Here is a 17,289-nt window from a genome sequence, read left to right on the forward strand (position 1 = left end):
CTAACGCTGCAACAACTGATCCATAATGTAGGACCGCCACAGATACATTTGAAGCTGTCTTATATAGATAGACATACTGGGAGTGAATGTAGCTTGTGTTGTGTCATCTAACGTTGCAACAACTGATCCATAATGTAGGACCGCCACAGATACATTTGAAACTGTCTTATATAGATAGACATACTGGGAGTGAATGTAGCTTCTGTTGTGTCATCTAACGCTGCAACAACTGATCCATAATGTAGGACCGCCACAGATACATTTGAAGCTGTCTTATATAGATAGACATACTGGGAGTGAATGTAGCTTATGTTGTGTCATCTAATGCTGCAACAACTGATCCATAATGTAGGACCGCCACAGATACATTTGAAGCTGTCTTATATAGATAGACATACCGGGAGTGAATGTAGCTTGTGTTGTGTCATCTAACGCTGCAACAACTGATCCATAATGTAGGACCGCCACAGATACATTTGAAGCTGTCTTATATAGATAGACATACTGGGAGTGAATGTAGCTTGTGTTGTGTCATCTAACGCTGCAACAACTGATCCATAATGTAGGACCGCCACAGATACATTTGAAGCTGTCTTATATAGATAGACATACTGGGAGTGAATGTAGCTTGTGTTGTGTCATCTAACGCTGCAACAACTGATCCATAATGTAGGACCGCCACAGATACATTTGAAACTGTCTTATATAGACAGACATACTAGGAGTGAATGTAGCTTGTGTTGTGTCATCTAACGCTGCAACAACTGATCCATAATGTAGGACCGCCACAGATACATTTGAAGCTGTCTTATATAGATAGACATACTGGGAGTGAATGTAGCTTGTGTTGTGTCATCTAACGCTGCAACAACTGATCCATAATGTAGGACCGCCACAGATACATTTGAAACTGTCTTATATAGATAGACATACCGGGAGTGAATGTAGCTTGTGTTGTGTCATCTAACGCTGCAACAACTGATCCATAATGTAGGACCGCCACAGATACATTTGAAGCTGTCTTATATAGATAGACATACTGGGAGTGAATGTAGCTTGTGTTGTGTCAGCTAATGCTGCAACAACTGATCCATAATGTAGGACTGCCACAGATACATTTGAAGCTGTCTTATATAGATAGACATACTGGGAGTGAATGTAGCTTGTGTTGTGTCATCTAACGCTGCAACAACTGATCCATAATGTAGGACTGCCACAGATACATTTGAAGCTGTCTTATATAGATAGACATACTGGGAGTGAATGTAGCTTGTGTTGTGTCATCTAACGCTGCAACAACTGATCCATAATGTAGGACCGCCACAGATACATTTGAAGCTGTCTTATATAGATAGACATACTGGGAGTGAATGTAGCTTGTGTTGTGTAATCTAATGCTGCAACAACTGATCCATAATGTAATTGACAACTATAAAGTATAAATATACTGCTTTCAGACTCTACATTGTGAATATTGTGAAATATTTGTCATCCACAAAAAGCAAACCTATTATCTTTGTGTTTTAGACATATTGACAAATATTGATATCGGGCGACACACTGATCAAGGATGTTCTGTGTGTTGTTAAATTGGTACTCGGGTTTGTCGACAAGTTCTTACCAAAAAAAACTGGTGTTGTGATCTCACCTCTTTCTCTGACTCAGATAGCATGACGACAAAATTGTCAGGAAAGACGCCTTCTCTGCCTGCGATCTCCCCTCGCCACCACCCGGGCTCTCCTGTGTCCTATTAGTAAGATGTGGGGGGAGGATGTTAGAGTCACCGCTCAAATGTGGAAATGATTTCAGTTTTTGTATTTAATTGTCTACATGATGCTGGAAAAACAGTCACTTTTTAATTTTAATTATAATAATTTAATTATTTGATTATTTGATTATTTAATTGTTTACTTAATTATTTTAATTTTAAATATAAATTATTATTATTATATAATTACTATTATATATATATATATATATATATAATATAATTATAATGATTTAATTAAAATTCAAATTTTAATTTTATTTTTACTTTTTAACTTTTTGTCAAAAATATTTGTAATTATGTGATTTAAGAAATGCAATATGAACACTTTTACCAAATAAATATCTCACTGCAGATTAAACCAACCATAAACAATAGGAGTTGAATGTAGTCCAGAAAAATATAAAAATCTCCACTTGGTGGCAGCACCTTTCCAAACTAAGCCTTATTATTCAATCTAAACTGGGGTGTCCAAAGCGCAGCCAGGGGGGGGGGGCATTTAGGACCTGTGGCACATTCTAAAGATACAATTAAGGAAGAAAAAATAACTAACTAAATAAATAAATAACATAAAAATGGACAAATAGAGTCAAATCTTTGAGGGGACTTGATTGACAATGACGATAAATGACCTTTTCGACCTCATAAGGTTTCAAATATGACTTTGTATGATGAACATGTATCATCTTTTTGTCACTAGACCTGTCCTGTGACACACTTGGAACATTTGCGTCATATTTTACTTGCATAACCTGCAAAGGTTGACCAAACCAGTTTAAGTAGGTTCACACTCACACTCACATTCAAACCTATGGACAATTTGGAGTACCCGGAGAAAACCCACGCATGCTCGGAGAGAACATGGAAACTCCACACAGAGATGGCAGAGGGTGGAATCGAACTCGGGTCTCCTAGCTGTGAGGCCTGCGCGCCCTCAACTTATTTACCGAGTCAATCAGAAGAAAAGTTAATAGATGACAGAGATCAGGGGTGTCCAAAATGCGGCCCCAAAATGTAGTGTAACAATAAAACTACAAAAAATAATGGTAATAGTAGTAATAGTACATATAATCATTTCCATGGTATCGGCAGCATAAAACCTAGATCAGAGCATGCCCAGTATTGCTTTACAAAACATCAAAGTGGCCCTTGCATCCTTTCATATTTCACCGTGTGGGCCTCAGTGGTAGTAATATTTACCTTACCTTGCTTATAATAGTGATGATGTCGTCCTCGTGCAAGGTCAGCTCATCCTCATTGGTGGACTCAAACGCAAAGGTGACTTTACAGAGCTCTTTAGCTTTGGATAAAATGAAAAAAAAAAACAATGGAGAATCAGAAGTATTTATTATATGCCATTCAAACAGTAAACATACAATAATGGGCACTTCAGAATGAATGTTGTTATTTGGAAGTGGAAGCAGAATGTGTTATTTTTTGAGGTTCCTACAACCGACGACGTTGTTTACCTTTGACGTTGCTCTCTCCGTCTCCTCGCTGCAAGTCTGTGATGTTGGGAAAGGCGGGCTTTGCGACTGATGGGAATGAAGGGGTTGGCTGAAATGAAGCAAAACAAAAAGATGGAAATGATTTATAGGACACGGATGGACACGTGGTTCCATGCGGAGAAGTCCTATAAAGTAGCAGCGGGTCGGGTAAAATGATCTGACACATTTGTAGGTTAAATAAAAGGCAAATAAAGCAAAAATGATCTGACGCATTTGTAGGTTAAATAAAAGGCAAATAAAGCAAAAATTATCTGACGCATTTGTAGGTTAAATAAAAGGCAAATAAAGCAAAAATGATCTGACGCATTTGTAGGTTAAATAAAAGGCAAATAAAGCAAAAATGATCTGACACATTTGTAGGTTAAATAAAAGGCAAATAAAGCAAAAATTATCTGACACATTTGTAGGTTAAATAAAAGGCAAATAAAGCAAAAATGAGCTGACACATTTGTAGGTTAAATAAAAGGCAAATAAAGCAAAAATGATCTGACACATTTGTAGGTTAAATAAAAGGCAAATGAAGCAAAAATGATCTGACAAATTTGTAGGTTAAATAAAAGGCAAATAAAGCAAAAATTATCTGACACATTTGTAGGTTAAATAAAAGGCAAATAAAGCAAAAATGAGCTGACACATTTGTAGGTTAAATAAAAGGCAAATAAAGCAAAAATGATCTGACACATTTGTAGGTTAAATAAAAGGCAAATAAAGCAAAATGAGCTGACACATTTGTAGGTTAAATAAAAGGCAAATAAAGCAAAGAAACAAAAAAAGTGTTTTTATTTTTTAAAAGTACATATAATGCCATTTTGCTTTGTTTCTTTATAATGCCTTTTTTTTTTTTACTTTTCTTTTTCAGTTGCTGCCATGAATTGGACTGGTGAGTATGGTGCTTTCGTTGCGGAAACGTTTATCAAAACAAAGAAATGTGTAACTGCAACACAACGAGCGTTCCGTTTGGACTTCGATCTTGGTAGACATGATCCCGTACCAGATCCAAACGCCATCTTGTTATGGGTTACCAAATTCAGAGCTACTGGATCTATATTGAAACCAAAATCAAGCGGCCGACCTCGCACCGCCAGAACTGATTTAATTTTTCAAATATCATGAAACAGAATGGCATTATATGTACTTTTCAAAAATAAAAACACTTTTACTTTATTTGCCTTTTATTTAACCTACAAATGTGTCCGATCATTTTGCTTTATTTGCCTGACCCTGAATGACAAGGGTTTGTTGTTGTTATTTTTTTAACATTCACATTAATTACAAGGCTGGGAGATAAAGTTGGTAGTTGTGGAGGTGGGAAAAAAAAGGAACAGTTCCGCTCCACACGAGACCGGGGATCGATCATGGGTCCGCAAATGAGTTGAGCAGCACTAGCTGTTAACTCGTCACCCGGCCAAAATCAAGCGGCCGACCTCGCACCGCCAGAACTGATTTAATTTTTTTAAATATCATGAAACAGAATGGCATTATTTGTACTTTTCGAAAATATAAACACTTTTACTTTATTTGCCTTTTATTTAACCTACAAATGTGTCCGATCATTTTGCCTGACCTTGTATAACAAGGGTTTGTTGTTGTTATTTTTTAACATTCAAAGTTGGTAGTTGTGGAGGTGGAAAAAAAAAGGACCAGTTCCGCTCCACATGAGACCGGGGATCGATCATGGGTCCGCAGATGAGTTGAGCAGCACTAGCTGTTAACTCGTCACCCGGCGCGGTGCTGCAAGCCAAGTGAGATTTAGCGTAGCCGCACTTCGCTGGCATCCACTGAACTCAATGGAACCCTAATTACCAATTCACGACAGTCCAAACAGTAACCGGATGTAACAAAATAAAAGCACCGAACAGGAAATAATGCCAGAAAGTTCTGAAATAAAGTACGACTCCTTGGCTAAAAACAAACATAAAGAGGTGCACGATGAGGGGAGGCGGTGGTATGTGAGGAGCAGAGAGTGACAGAAGCTGAGTTAGTGGTGAAACATATTGTGAGAGCTGTTGTGAAGAAGAGACAGAAAAAGAGGGCGGCGTGTCAGAACAGGCCTCCGATAGAAACTACTTCTACTTTGACTCGTCTTCGTAATGGTAAAGCGCATTCATGTGGTCTTCTTTTATCGTATTCGGCGCATAGTGAGAGCTTTCATCATGTATGTCTCAGTGCATGTTTCCCCTCAATGAACCGCAGTGCTGCTGGCAGCACTCGTGCGGCCACACAAAAAGAAACCAATATCGGCAATATCTCAAGGGATTTTGTCATCGCACTCACGTTGTCCTTTTTCTCTTCCGTTTCCAGGTTGGGAATTCGGATCCTTGATTTGACCGACCCTTCCTTGAAAATATTTCCGTAACCGATGCGCTGGACTTTCTTGGGCTGGACGATGGCGCCGTTGCCTGAGGCAGATTGGGGAGACGACTGGGTCGTTTCGACACCGTTTCCATCTGTGGAGGATAAGAGACATGACAAAATTTATTCATAAATGCGGCATGTCTTCCTGCTTTCCTTCCGTGATGCCACTAAGAATGGTCGACAATTAGGAATGAACCATTTGAATACATTACTGAGATGAACACTCTACTGAGACCTACTGCTAGAGGCCTAATAGAACATAAACAACTGCTGTCGGACCCGTACCAGCCTCATCTGGTGTGGTGTCGTTTGAGTCTCCCTCGTCTTTCGTGGCATCCATTTCTTTGACAAAGTTGGACGGGAAGAGCCCCGATTTGCCGTTTAAGGCTCCGCTCCACCAGCCCTCTTCAACCTGCACACACACACACACACACACACACACACACAAACATTACAACTGCGGCTGACAAAAAAATGGATCATTTCACTAAGCAAACAAGCTGTTATTTTGTATCCTATAAATCAGGGGTCTCAAACAAGCGGCCCGCGGGCCAAGTGTGGCCCGCAGGACACTAGTTTGAGGCCCCCGCCTCATGACGTTCAACACGTTCATGGTGCTCAGCCCCATTTCCAGGTGTGATGTCATCAGGGTAAAGCAGCTAAAGCTAAAGCAGAGTAAATAAACGCTTCTCAGAGGTAGATCACCACTTGGTTCGGTATATTTCTCATCAAAATAGCCATGCCAAAACATTGTGTTGCTGCTGGATGTTCACTATCTTCTGGTGACACTAAGTTTGTTTTCTTTTGCAAGTGATGAAGGTTGAAGACGACAATGGACGACGCAAGTGCAGAGACAGATGCACACTGACTTTTGGCTTGCTTTTAGGATGCTAAAATCAACATCAAAGTTGCCACAGAACAGAGTAAGTCATGTCTTATTTACACACTGTATTGTAAACACTATGCCACCATAGCGACAAGCATTCAAAGCATAACAGTGGGCTGGGGGCCAAAAGTGACGAAATGCTAAATTCTCTAAAAACCGCTTTACGGTCATTAAGATGCCGATTTAAAACAATAAGCAACACCAATGTAATTTTACGTTTACCATTCTGTGTTCTGAAGCCGACCAAGTCTTCATCTCCATGTCTTGGTCATTGAACGCCTCCGCATCAGACACGCTAGTTTCACCGTCGGTGGTTTGAATAAACACGGCTTAATCCCCTGCTCTGCAACTTCTGGATTTCATCTCCAAATGTTTCTTGCTCCTCTAAAAACTAATATTTACTCGTGAAGTTCGACTGCGCTGACGTCACTTGGGAAACACGCCTGGAGTTCGTTGCGGCTGCTGGCTGATTATGAACAATTAAAGATCGTTTTTGTGACTTTACTGTTCGCTTTCAGAAAACAAACAACGTATAGAACAAAGTTAAGCAAAGTCGATAAATCATGTCAGTGACCCCTTTGACAACGAATTATGTCAACAGCCAATATTCTCCAGAACTGTCACTCTACCTGGTTTAGTCAGAATACTAAAAAGGCAAGTAAAGACGGAAATAAACAACATTTTTAGAGACTTTGGTAGTTCATCTAAATTGTTTCAGTCAGCCTTTCCCGGTGAAGCGTATATGATCGGGTACGTTGCATACGACTCCCGCCTGAATCCTATAGACTACGTCGGAAGTTGACAATACCTCTTCGGTGATGTCGACGATGTCGCCGACTTTCAGCTCCAGCTCATCTTCGTTCTGCGGCTGGTAGTCAAACAACACTCTGCACTGTCTCTTCTTCGGTTCTGTGGTAAAAAAAAAAAAAAAAAGATTATGTTTGTCAACCAACCGGCTCTATGGCTTCAGGTTGTATGCGCTTTACATGTTCATACGCGCAGGTACATCCTCTGGGATTAAATAAAAAAAAAAAAGAGGGCGGGATGAGGACCAGGATGTGATACAGAAAGTAAAGTCTAACATGAACAAAGGAAAATGAAAAAAAACACATTAATGTCATTTCTTGAGTAAGTCAGACATAATAAAATATTAGTAGAAATGTGAAGGGTGTACTCACATTTGTCAGTTAGCCAATACTCTGTATCCCCCCCCCAGGACATGGCAACATTCTACGTGGTGCGACATGGGTGTGTAAAACATGCACACACCAATGACCAATTACTCTCAATAAAAAACAAAGTCATTAAAAAAAAAAAACATTAGGTAGTCCCGATGCACTGCAACGTGTGATAATTATGTGCTGATTGATTCCGGAATTCATCGTTTGATGAATGATATTGCTTACTCTTTATGGGTGCTGCGGGTCGTGGCTGGAAGCCCCCAGTGGGGATGCCGATGGTGCTCATCCTCTGAACCAAGTTGGCCACCGTGCCTGCAGATTTCTCTCTCTTCACGGGCTGAGAAGATTCCTCCTTGGGTTCATGTTTTGCTTCCTTGGCCTCCTTTTTTACTTCCTTTGAGAACAAAAGTGGGAATAAACATTTTTGTGAGGAAAATATATTCATTACTAGCTTGTAGCAGCTAAGCTACCAAGAGCTAGCTAGCTTCTAGCAGCTAAGCTACCAAGAGCTAGCTAGCTTCTAGCAGCTAAGCTACCAAGAGCTAGCTAGCTTCTAGCAGCCAAGCTACCAAGAGCTAGCTAGCTTCTAGCAGCCAAGCTACCAAGAGCTAGCTAGCTTCTAGCAGCCAAGCTACCAAGAGCTAGCTAGCTTCTAGCAGCTAAGCTACCAAGAGCTAGCTAGCTTTTAGCAGCTAAGCTACCAAGAGCTAGCTTCTAGCAGCTAAGCTACCAAGAGCTAGCTACCAAGCTAGCGAGCCACACTAGCTAGCTTCTAGCAGTGAAATACAGCTAACAATTGGTTATGGTGTGAAAAGGTTCGAGCAGCTAGCTACCAAGAACTAGCTAGCGATTTCCGGGCTGCTAGAAGCTAGCTAGTGTGGCTCCTACCAAGCTAGCAAGCCACACTAGCTAGCTTCTAGCAGCCCGGCTTGCTAGCTTGGTAGGCAGCTGCTAGCTACCAAGCTAGTGAGCCACAATAGCTAGCTAGCTAGCTAGCTAGCTAGAACTTTTTCACACCATAACCAATTGTTAGTCGTATTTCACGCACGATTTCTGGGCTGCTAGAAGCTAGCTATTGTGGCTCGCTAGCTAGGTAGCAAGCTCTAGGTAGCTAGCTGCTAGAAGCTATCTCTTGGTAGCTAGCTTCTAGGAGCTAGCCAGCTGCTCGTTATGGTGGTTATACCATTGGTTATGGTGTGAAAAAGTTCTAGCAGCTAGCTGCTAGCTACCAAGAGCTAGCGAGTCCCACTTCCATGCCAGCCGTGGAGCATCGCTGGACGTTCTTCCAGGTGGCTCCATTTCCCATTTTCAAGTTTCAACAATGCGTTTGTTGTTGTGGAGCGTGTTTAGTCAACCCCACTCTTGAACCGTTTTCTGTTCTGACGTCTAGTTATAAATAAGCTTCTTGCCCCCCCCCATCTCTTTGAAGCAGGGCTGACAACTTGGATGTGAAGTCACGTGAAACCGAGCATAAAAAAAACAAAGAGGGGTCTGAAGACTTGCTAAATATAGGGTAGTATGTTGGGAAAGAGTACCGCAGATTACTCAGCATGCCTTGTGGTGTATTGATGGGGTGTAATTTAGCGTGTATTTGTGTTTTGCGTTTATTTTGTTATTGTTGTCCGCACCGTGAGTGAGGTTGGTGTTTGGCTTGGTGACCTCCTGTGTTAGTTTCCACTGGTATTTTAGAGTGACAGTTGCAATGCAATGCAATGATTACAGCAGGGGTGTCCAAACTGCAGCCAAGGGGCCATTTAAGGCCCATGGCTGGATTTTTTTTGGGCCCCCGGCATATTCTAAAAATATATTTAAGAAAACTTTTTTTTTTTTTAAGTAATTTTACCAGATTAAAGTCAACATATTATGAGAAAAAAAAGTTGTAATGTAGCCATTGAGCCTCTTTGTCCCCACTAGGTGGAGGCGGGGCTGGCTGCTAGTGAGTTGATACAGAGAGTTCAAGTCCGCCAGGTTGTCTATATACAGTACATATTGTATATGATGCACATTAGATATTGATTAGATAGCACATGAATGTATTGCGTGCATAAATAATCGGTCAATGACTTGTCCGCCATGCTCTCAAGGGGCAGCAGTCCCATTCCCCGAGAGGATACCTTAGGAAGGCTACCGTCAACTCATCCTGGTCGGTTGCACCATTTCAATCCAAGGCATGGCTCGTGTTGTTTATCAGGGGACGCGAGCACATGTTCAGATCAAAGTTCAAGAACCGGCGCTGCTCTTAAGTGTATTAACGACCCGATCCCTGTGACAGACCCGCTTTTGGTGAGACGATTACCCATCTTGCTATCATGGGGGTTTTAGAGGCTTAGGTAGAGAGACGGAACACCCGGTAGGAGAGGATGGTGCGTTTACTGTACTTTGCTTTGTCAGGTGACAACAGTGATTAAGTCGTAAAAGGCCTCCCATCAGTCAACTGCAAACAATACAAAAGGACACGGATGTCGCGCGCGAGTTAGCGGGGAAAGACTGTTGGCGTTTGAACTTTGAGCTGAATACACCTCACCCATCGAAAATCGAGATAACGCGAGGACTCCCTCACCGAAACGGCAGAGGCCTTTTGGGGTTTACGAAAAGGACGCACGGTTCTACACTGAAGGCATCGTTAAATTGTGCTGGGGGTGAGGTTTGACTTGCGTGGGTTTCAACGAGAAGAGATCACAGTCGGCGAAGGGGGAATTCTAAATCTGGTACCAGCTACTGTTTCTATTTTTAGCAATTTATCTGGTTCCTAACAAACCTGAAAAACAGGCGGCTGATTTTGTCGGTGTTGGCGACAGCCACCTGCATTAGTGCCACTCTTTTCTAATAGTCATCGACAGAACCCATCGCAAAAACTGCTTGATGGCTTTCTACTGTAGCAGAGAATCATCTATACCAGGGGTCTCAAACACGCGGCCCGCGGGCCAAATGTGGTCCGCAGGACACTAGTTTGAGGCCCCCGCCTTGATATGAAAGTTTAATGTTAGTGCGGCCCGTGCAAGTTTGATATGGATGCTGTATGGTATCATGTACCCGGAAAAAATTATTACGTTTGATTAATGTTCATGTTAAAGGTTAAATAACTGTTAATAGTTTTCCTCCCTATCCGTGTGGAAGTGGTAAGTTTTTGGCTATTTAAGTTTAAAGGAAATAACTTGGAGGCTACCGTTTAGGTCGCTAGCGCTCCAGTTTGCGAGTTAGCATGTGTCTCAAGACCCTGCAGTTGCGCAATAAAGAGTATAAATGTGACTATAGTCGTGTTTTGTCATGTCTACAGGGCTCTAATAATGCTTTGTTCATTTTAATTCGAAAAAAAAATTTGTCTACCCACCAACTATATGTGGTTTCTTAAGTTTTTATTATTATTATTATATTTATTTATTACTGATTCATTGATTTTCTTTATTTTTTATTTGTTTATTTATTTTTAATCTTATTCAGTGAACAGAGCTTTTATTGTAGAAAATCGGAACCAACGCAAAGTTTATTCATTTTTCTGTTTTTAATATATGCGTTGTTTTTTTTTGGAAAACCTGATGCGGCCCAGTCTCACCCAGACCCTAGCTCCAGTGGCCCCCAGGTAAATTGAGTTTGAGACCCCTGATCTATACTATCCCAGTATCTACCTCAAATCCAAAAGATAATTGTATTCATATACATATTATATATGTATATATATATTTTTATTTATAAAACAAAACAAAAATACCCGCTCTCACCTTTACAAAGTTGTCAGGGAAGAGTCCTCTTTTACCGTTGAGATCTCCTTCCATCCAGCCATCTTCTTGAATGCAGCACACGTTCTTGATGATGTCACCCTGCCGCAAGGTCAGCTCATCTTCATGGAGCGCTTCGTAGTCATACTCCACCAAAACCTCTGCTCCGGACACAAAGGGGGTCGAGGGTAGAAAGAGAAAAGGGATAAAGTCCAGCAAATTAAAAAAAAAAAAAAAATTGTTTTTTTTTTTTTTTTAAAACAGCTACACACACATAGTAGGTATTTGAGCTTGCAACACATTGCAAAGGGGCTGCACGGTGTTAGTGAGTAGGTGACCCAAGTTCGATTCCATATTCTGATTCGATTCTGTGTGGAGATTGCATGTTCTCCCCGTGCCAGGTATTTGTTCTTCAGGAGGAAATACCTCTGGAAATACATTAAACACAGCCGACAACGGTCTGAGGCACGTTTCCTGCCAGCTTACGGCAGTCAGGTGGCAGACGGGACGCTTTGACCCCAAATATGTTTTTGAACCCACAATGAAAAAAAACCCTCCCTATAGCAACAGGGACTATTCAAGGTCTGATGACACAAAAGGCTTTAATTACAAGTTTACCCACTGGTGGCTTGGAAAGTTAGAGGATTACTTTGCGCATTAGCGCTGGCAGATATCCCACAAAACAACTTCAGGGCTTTGACTGAAAGCTCACACACACACACACACACACACACACACACAATGAGTGAACGGCATCCCATTTACGCTGCTTTGCAGAGCAAACACCAGCACGATAAGCGGAAACGGTGCTGTGGAAAAACGAAGGTGCTCCACAGTCGATCTCATCAAGTAACAACGATTCATTCAACTTCCAATCAAAGCTATTATCATGATATGTTTAGCTAATTACTAAATGTGACAGTCGATGGCACTAATTAAATATACCCGGCAGCAACTTGGGACTGCCGACCAAAAATAGCAATCTCACCTCATCTCGAGTTACCTTGGGGTTATTTGTGACCTTCGGTAATTGTTCTGACAAACTAATTACACAAGTATAATTTTCTGTGTGTGTACAGAAATGAAGTTTGCTGTATGTGTTTCTACTCAGGGCCGGCCGGAATATATCGGGACGATATTTGCGTTCTTTACTTGAATCGGTATCGGCGTATGCGTGTTTAAGAAAGCTCAATCCTACTGTGTTCGTGTTTACATTTCAATAAAATATTTGCCGGGCTGCACGGTGGTCGTGTGGTTAGCGCGCAGACCTCACAGCTAGGAGATCGGGGTTCAATCCCACAATCGGCCATCTCTGTGTGGAGTTTGTACTCCGGTTTCCTCCCACATTCCAAAAAACATGCTAGGTTAATTAGCGACTCCAAATTGTCCATAGGTATGAATGTGAGTGTGAATGGTTGTTTGTCTATATGTGCCCTGTGATTGGCTGGCCACCAGTCCAGGGTGCACCCCGCCTCTCGCGCAAAGACAGCTGGGATAGGCTCCAGCACCCCCCGCGACCGTCATGAGGATAAGCGGTAGAAAATGAATGAATTAATGAATTTTAGAGCCCTCTAGACTTGAAGTAACACCCCTATAGTGAACTTTATACTCATATTACCCAATGTACTTCTTCAAATGTACTTCTTCCCTGAGATAATATTTCTCCTCTCTTGTAGAGAAGTATTGGATGACATTTTTAGCTAATTGGTTGTTTTTAGCCTTATGCATTATTATAGCTGTTTGAAGATGAACTATATCAGCAAGTTGAAGTATTTGTGATTTTAGAAATAAGGAGTTAGTATGTTCTCTGTAGGCGGCATTATGAATTATCCTTACTGGCCTTTTTTGCAGTACATTTAGCGAGTTAAGATTGCTTTTATAGTTATTAGCCCATATATTTCCACACAATAAGTAAGATATGGTAGAACCGGAGAGCAATAAAGAGTGTGGAGTAATTTGGACAGTTCACAAGAATAATAGTTATATACTACCATTAGGATTGCAATACTATTTTCCTTACAGCCTTAAGAATTGTTTTGCCAAAGAAGCACTCAAACCCTTGTTGTCAAAGACAACAAAGCTTTCCTTGTTTTTGTTTCCCACGGAGCAGCTTGAGGTGAGTTAGGTTGACATTTAGTTCTACATACTATCCAGTGTGTTTAATAATACTATTTAAAACGCAAACTAAACCAGTTCAGTCCACAGAGGAGACACTTTTTCATGTTTCCTTTGTGTGTTAAAAAGAAAAATCACATACCGATGACACAAATTAAAAGTATTTTCACTGTAAACGTGATCATTTTGCAACAAAGCCACACTGCAGTTGACTACATTGTAGACATTAGTGGAAGGAATGCTGTCTGCACACAGCGCACAATACAAGACAGCCACACATACATGTACACCTCAGACATGTTCAAACACAGCTGAAACATCCTCGGCCATTTGCAAACTGAGTAAAGGCATACCTCAGCGGGAAGTGCAATCTAGAAATCTAGGCTGGTAGGAACACAACACTACAACTACTGTAGTATATTATGTTTTTGAAAAGCACAGACGTTGTCAAAACGGCAATCGTTCACAAGAAGTACTGTACAAAAACAGCGATGCGTACCCGGTCAGTAGGAAGTGACAACACTACACTCGTACACAACAAATAGCCACATTTACACGAGGAGTTTTTTCTCTTTCCGAAAGCAATGGTATACATGGAAAGGAATATTCCAATCGCGTGTCTACATGCGCCGCTATAATCAACCAGAATAGTCAATGGGGCATGCCCAGTAAAACGTAAACACCAACATCACGTGATACAGACTTCCTTTGGTTTTTCTTTCACTTGTTGGAATAACTCCGTATTGCCAGTTTTTCCTTTGTCCGGTCTTGAAATTTAGTTTGAATCAAAAACAAACTTTCCTTAGCAGTCCAGTGCCGATTGCTCGCCTCCATTTTTTTTTTTTTTTTTTAAATCAAAGAACGTCTCGATCTGCGTGTTATGTCATATAAACAACAGAAGAAGAAAAACACCACGAAGAAGAACGCAGTCTGACAACTTTCCGATTGAGCAGGTACACGATACCTCAATCGGATTGGGGAAAGGAATATTCCACCCCTGGGAATCCCGTTATATATTCATTCGGATTGGCACTTTTCTTTCGGAATGAGGTGTATAAAAAGGTTACATTCTTTCCGTTTGAGCAAATAACCCGAATGGAATTGGACTATTTAGGTCCATGTATACGTGGCTACTGCAACTGGCTTGAACACCCTGTATCACCTTATATGGGATTTTAGTATAAAGACTTATACTAAATAATGAGCTACTTAAGCAAAGTACGCTTTACAGACGTACAGCTGCTACTACAGCGCTGTTATGTTAGCGCCATTATGGTTACCCATATAAAGTGTTTGCATTTATAAATCAAAATTAAACATGGTATTACTAACATACAGTGATTAATTACCACATTTTAACATACCAGTAGCACAAAGATGCATGCAATCACTCACAAAGTTACCAAGAATACCTGAAATGAAGCAAGTCCCCATTGCCTGCCATGTCAGGTTTCTAACCTGTTTTGCAACATAGCAGAGATCTTGAACCGCACACCACCACATGCGCCGAAGCACACAAACACAACACACCTCAAGAGATGCAGCAGGTAGGTTTCATAATGCAGTGCATTAGAAACAAGGCCTGTTTAAGTTAGAATACTCACATTAAACAACAGGGTACTTATTCCCCAAATTTGGTTGGTTCATCGTCAGGTACGTTATTCTATATACCTGCCATTGTTACGTAGCCACACCAAAACACACCATCTCAATAACTGATCAATTTAATTGACAACCTTTCAAAATTATATTGGATCCCAGTGAAGCACTATAGTAAGTACAGTAAACATGTCAATCACCACGCCTATTCTGTTCTGATTGGTCAGTTGTCCAGCCCCCACGAGCCCCTGTCAGTCCTCAGAGCTGCACAGACACGCCCCCTCGATGGGAAGTCTTCCGACCGAACCGTTCAGGAAATTTACGAGTTGTGTGGTAAATGACAATAAAAACTGCTTATAAAAACACACTAACTCTAACAAGCACAGCCCCGAAAAGGAGCAGGGATAATTTATCCGGACATTTTCTCCTTGTCGGTTATTAATAAATCAATCACACCGTGTGTTGACATGTATATAAGTCAATGTCAAGATTTTGTTTTGAAAAACGTTTTTCACTTCCGGTGTTAAGAGTTTTAAAGTTATTTCACACGCACTCGTGATTAAAGAGTGTCGAATAAAAGTACGTATTATATCATTGGTTATATAGTGACAGTATTCATTGACATTATTTCCGTCAACACGAGCAACAACTCCAGTAAAGGAGGCGGAGACGTTCATCCAGTTAGCCTGGGTGCGCTAGCAAGGTAGGCTAAGCTAACCAAAGTGGATTGCTAACTTTCAACTTCCGACAGACGCCCGCTGCGTTATTTAACACACCCACGCTCGTTAAGAATGCTCTATGAAGCTGTTGACTTGTGTACGTTGTGAGGGAAATAATTTTTTTTAAAAAAGGGAGAAAACACACACACATAAACGCCACATCATGGAAAACTCACCCATTCCTGTCTTTCGCCCGTCCTTTACTAATCGAATGTCGCCAATGGTTGATCCAGTTAGCTAGCTAAAAGCCAGGTAGATATGGCGGATGGCAGATTAACGACGACAAGGTGATTTTTTTTTCAGGAGGGGGGAAAAAAGAGAGCGGTCAAGTGAGCCGTAGATCCATTCGTCCGTCCTTCTTCTCTCCTGGCGGTGCTTTAAGAGTATTGTGCAGGAAGTTGGGCAGGAGTCTCCACCTTTCTTGGGTTGCTCGCTAGAGGCTACCGGTTGCCACCAAAAAACTACAAAACAACGGGAAACTTCGCGAGGTTTCAAAGCTGTGGGCGGGAGGTTATCGCGAGATGAACGTTGAGATCAAACGTTGAGATCAAACGTTGGGATTTCAGCGAGTTTATACAGTATTTTTGATCCACTCAGCAAAAATAATCATGTTTTTTTTTACACCCAATTAAACACATTGAAATAAACATTATGTCACTGGCACATAAAAATCTTTTTACAGTATTTTTTTTTACTTATGACTATAATCATAATCAATAAATTAAAGGCCAAATTACAAAATCAGTCAATGACATTTTCAAGGCATTTTCAAGTAAAACGCATTAGTATCAGAAGAATGGCATCCTAGTACTTTGTTATGGTACCTTACCTTGCTACATCACCTTCTCTCAGCTGGGATAGGCTCCAGCACCTCCACGACCCTTGTGAGGATAAGCGGTAGAAAATGAATGAATCTCCCCATTTTATAGTTTTATTTGGGAAAAAAATACCAATTGGGTATCGATCCTATATTGACACTACCCTTGGTATCAATTCTATCAATATTTGAATTGCTCCTTCACAGTTTATAGTTGTATTTTAAAACAATAACAACTGAGGATCAGTTCGATACTACCCAAGGTATCGATGCGATCCATATTTAAATCCAACCAATCAAATACCACTTTGTAGTTTTACAGTATTTGATAAAAAAAAATACCTTGTATCAATCTGATATTGATGATACCATTGATATCAACACTATCCTAATCGGATGGATCTGGCCATCATTTATAAATAAACTTCTAATGGGTAAAGAATGTGACTGCCATCTTGTGGCTGAAATATGAACATACATAAAGCCGTACATGGACACCAAACACTTCAAAACCTTAAAATACTTCGAATACTGTGTACTATTTCAGCCAATTCGCTGTTTCGACCATTCACAGGACAAGAGAATACATGTAATGACATCATTTCACCAGCAGATGTCGCACTTA

General features: G+C 40.8%; 1 protein-coding gene across 2 annotated transcripts in view; it reads right to left on the reverse strand.

Moving 5' to 3' along the window:
* The window catches only part of cd2ap (CD2-associated protein), a 28,452-nt gene extending 12,126 nt beyond the window's left edge, over positions 1-16,326 (reverse strand). For both annotated transcript variants that reach the window (XR_009131420.2, XM_058080011.2), the window contains exons 1-9: positions 16,024-16,326; positions 11,418-11,575; positions 7,924-8,092; positions 7,326-7,426; positions 5,917-6,043; positions 5,551-5,723; positions 3,238-3,325; positions 2,974-3,068; positions 1,649-1,747 (exon numbers count right to left, since the gene is read on the reverse strand). Coding sequence is in view for 1 of the 2 variants with exons in the window: in XM_058080011.2 (XP_057935994.2) it covers positions 1,649-1,747; positions 2,974-3,068; positions 3,238-3,325; positions 5,551-5,723; positions 5,917-6,043; positions 7,326-7,426; positions 7,924-8,092; positions 11,418-11,575; positions 16,024-16,027 (1,014 nt within the window). In the remaining variant the exon portion in view is untranslated. The remainder of the gene's footprint in view (positions 1-1,648; positions 1,748-2,973; positions 3,069-3,237; positions 3,326-5,550; positions 5,724-5,916; positions 6,044-7,325; positions 7,427-7,923; positions 8,093-11,417; positions 11,576-16,023) is intronic.
* Positions 16,327-17,289: the final 963 nt, after the last annotated feature.

This window comes from Doryrhamphus excisus, linkage group LG11 (genome assembly GCF_037039965.1).
Source record: "Doryrhamphus excisus strain RoL-2023G ecotype Guam linkage group LG11, RoL_Dexc_Guam_v1.1, whole genome shotgun sequence".
Classification (NCBI taxonomy): domain Eukaryota; kingdom Metazoa; phylum Chordata; class Actinopteri; order Syngnathiformes; family Syngnathidae; genus Doryrhamphus; species Doryrhamphus excisus.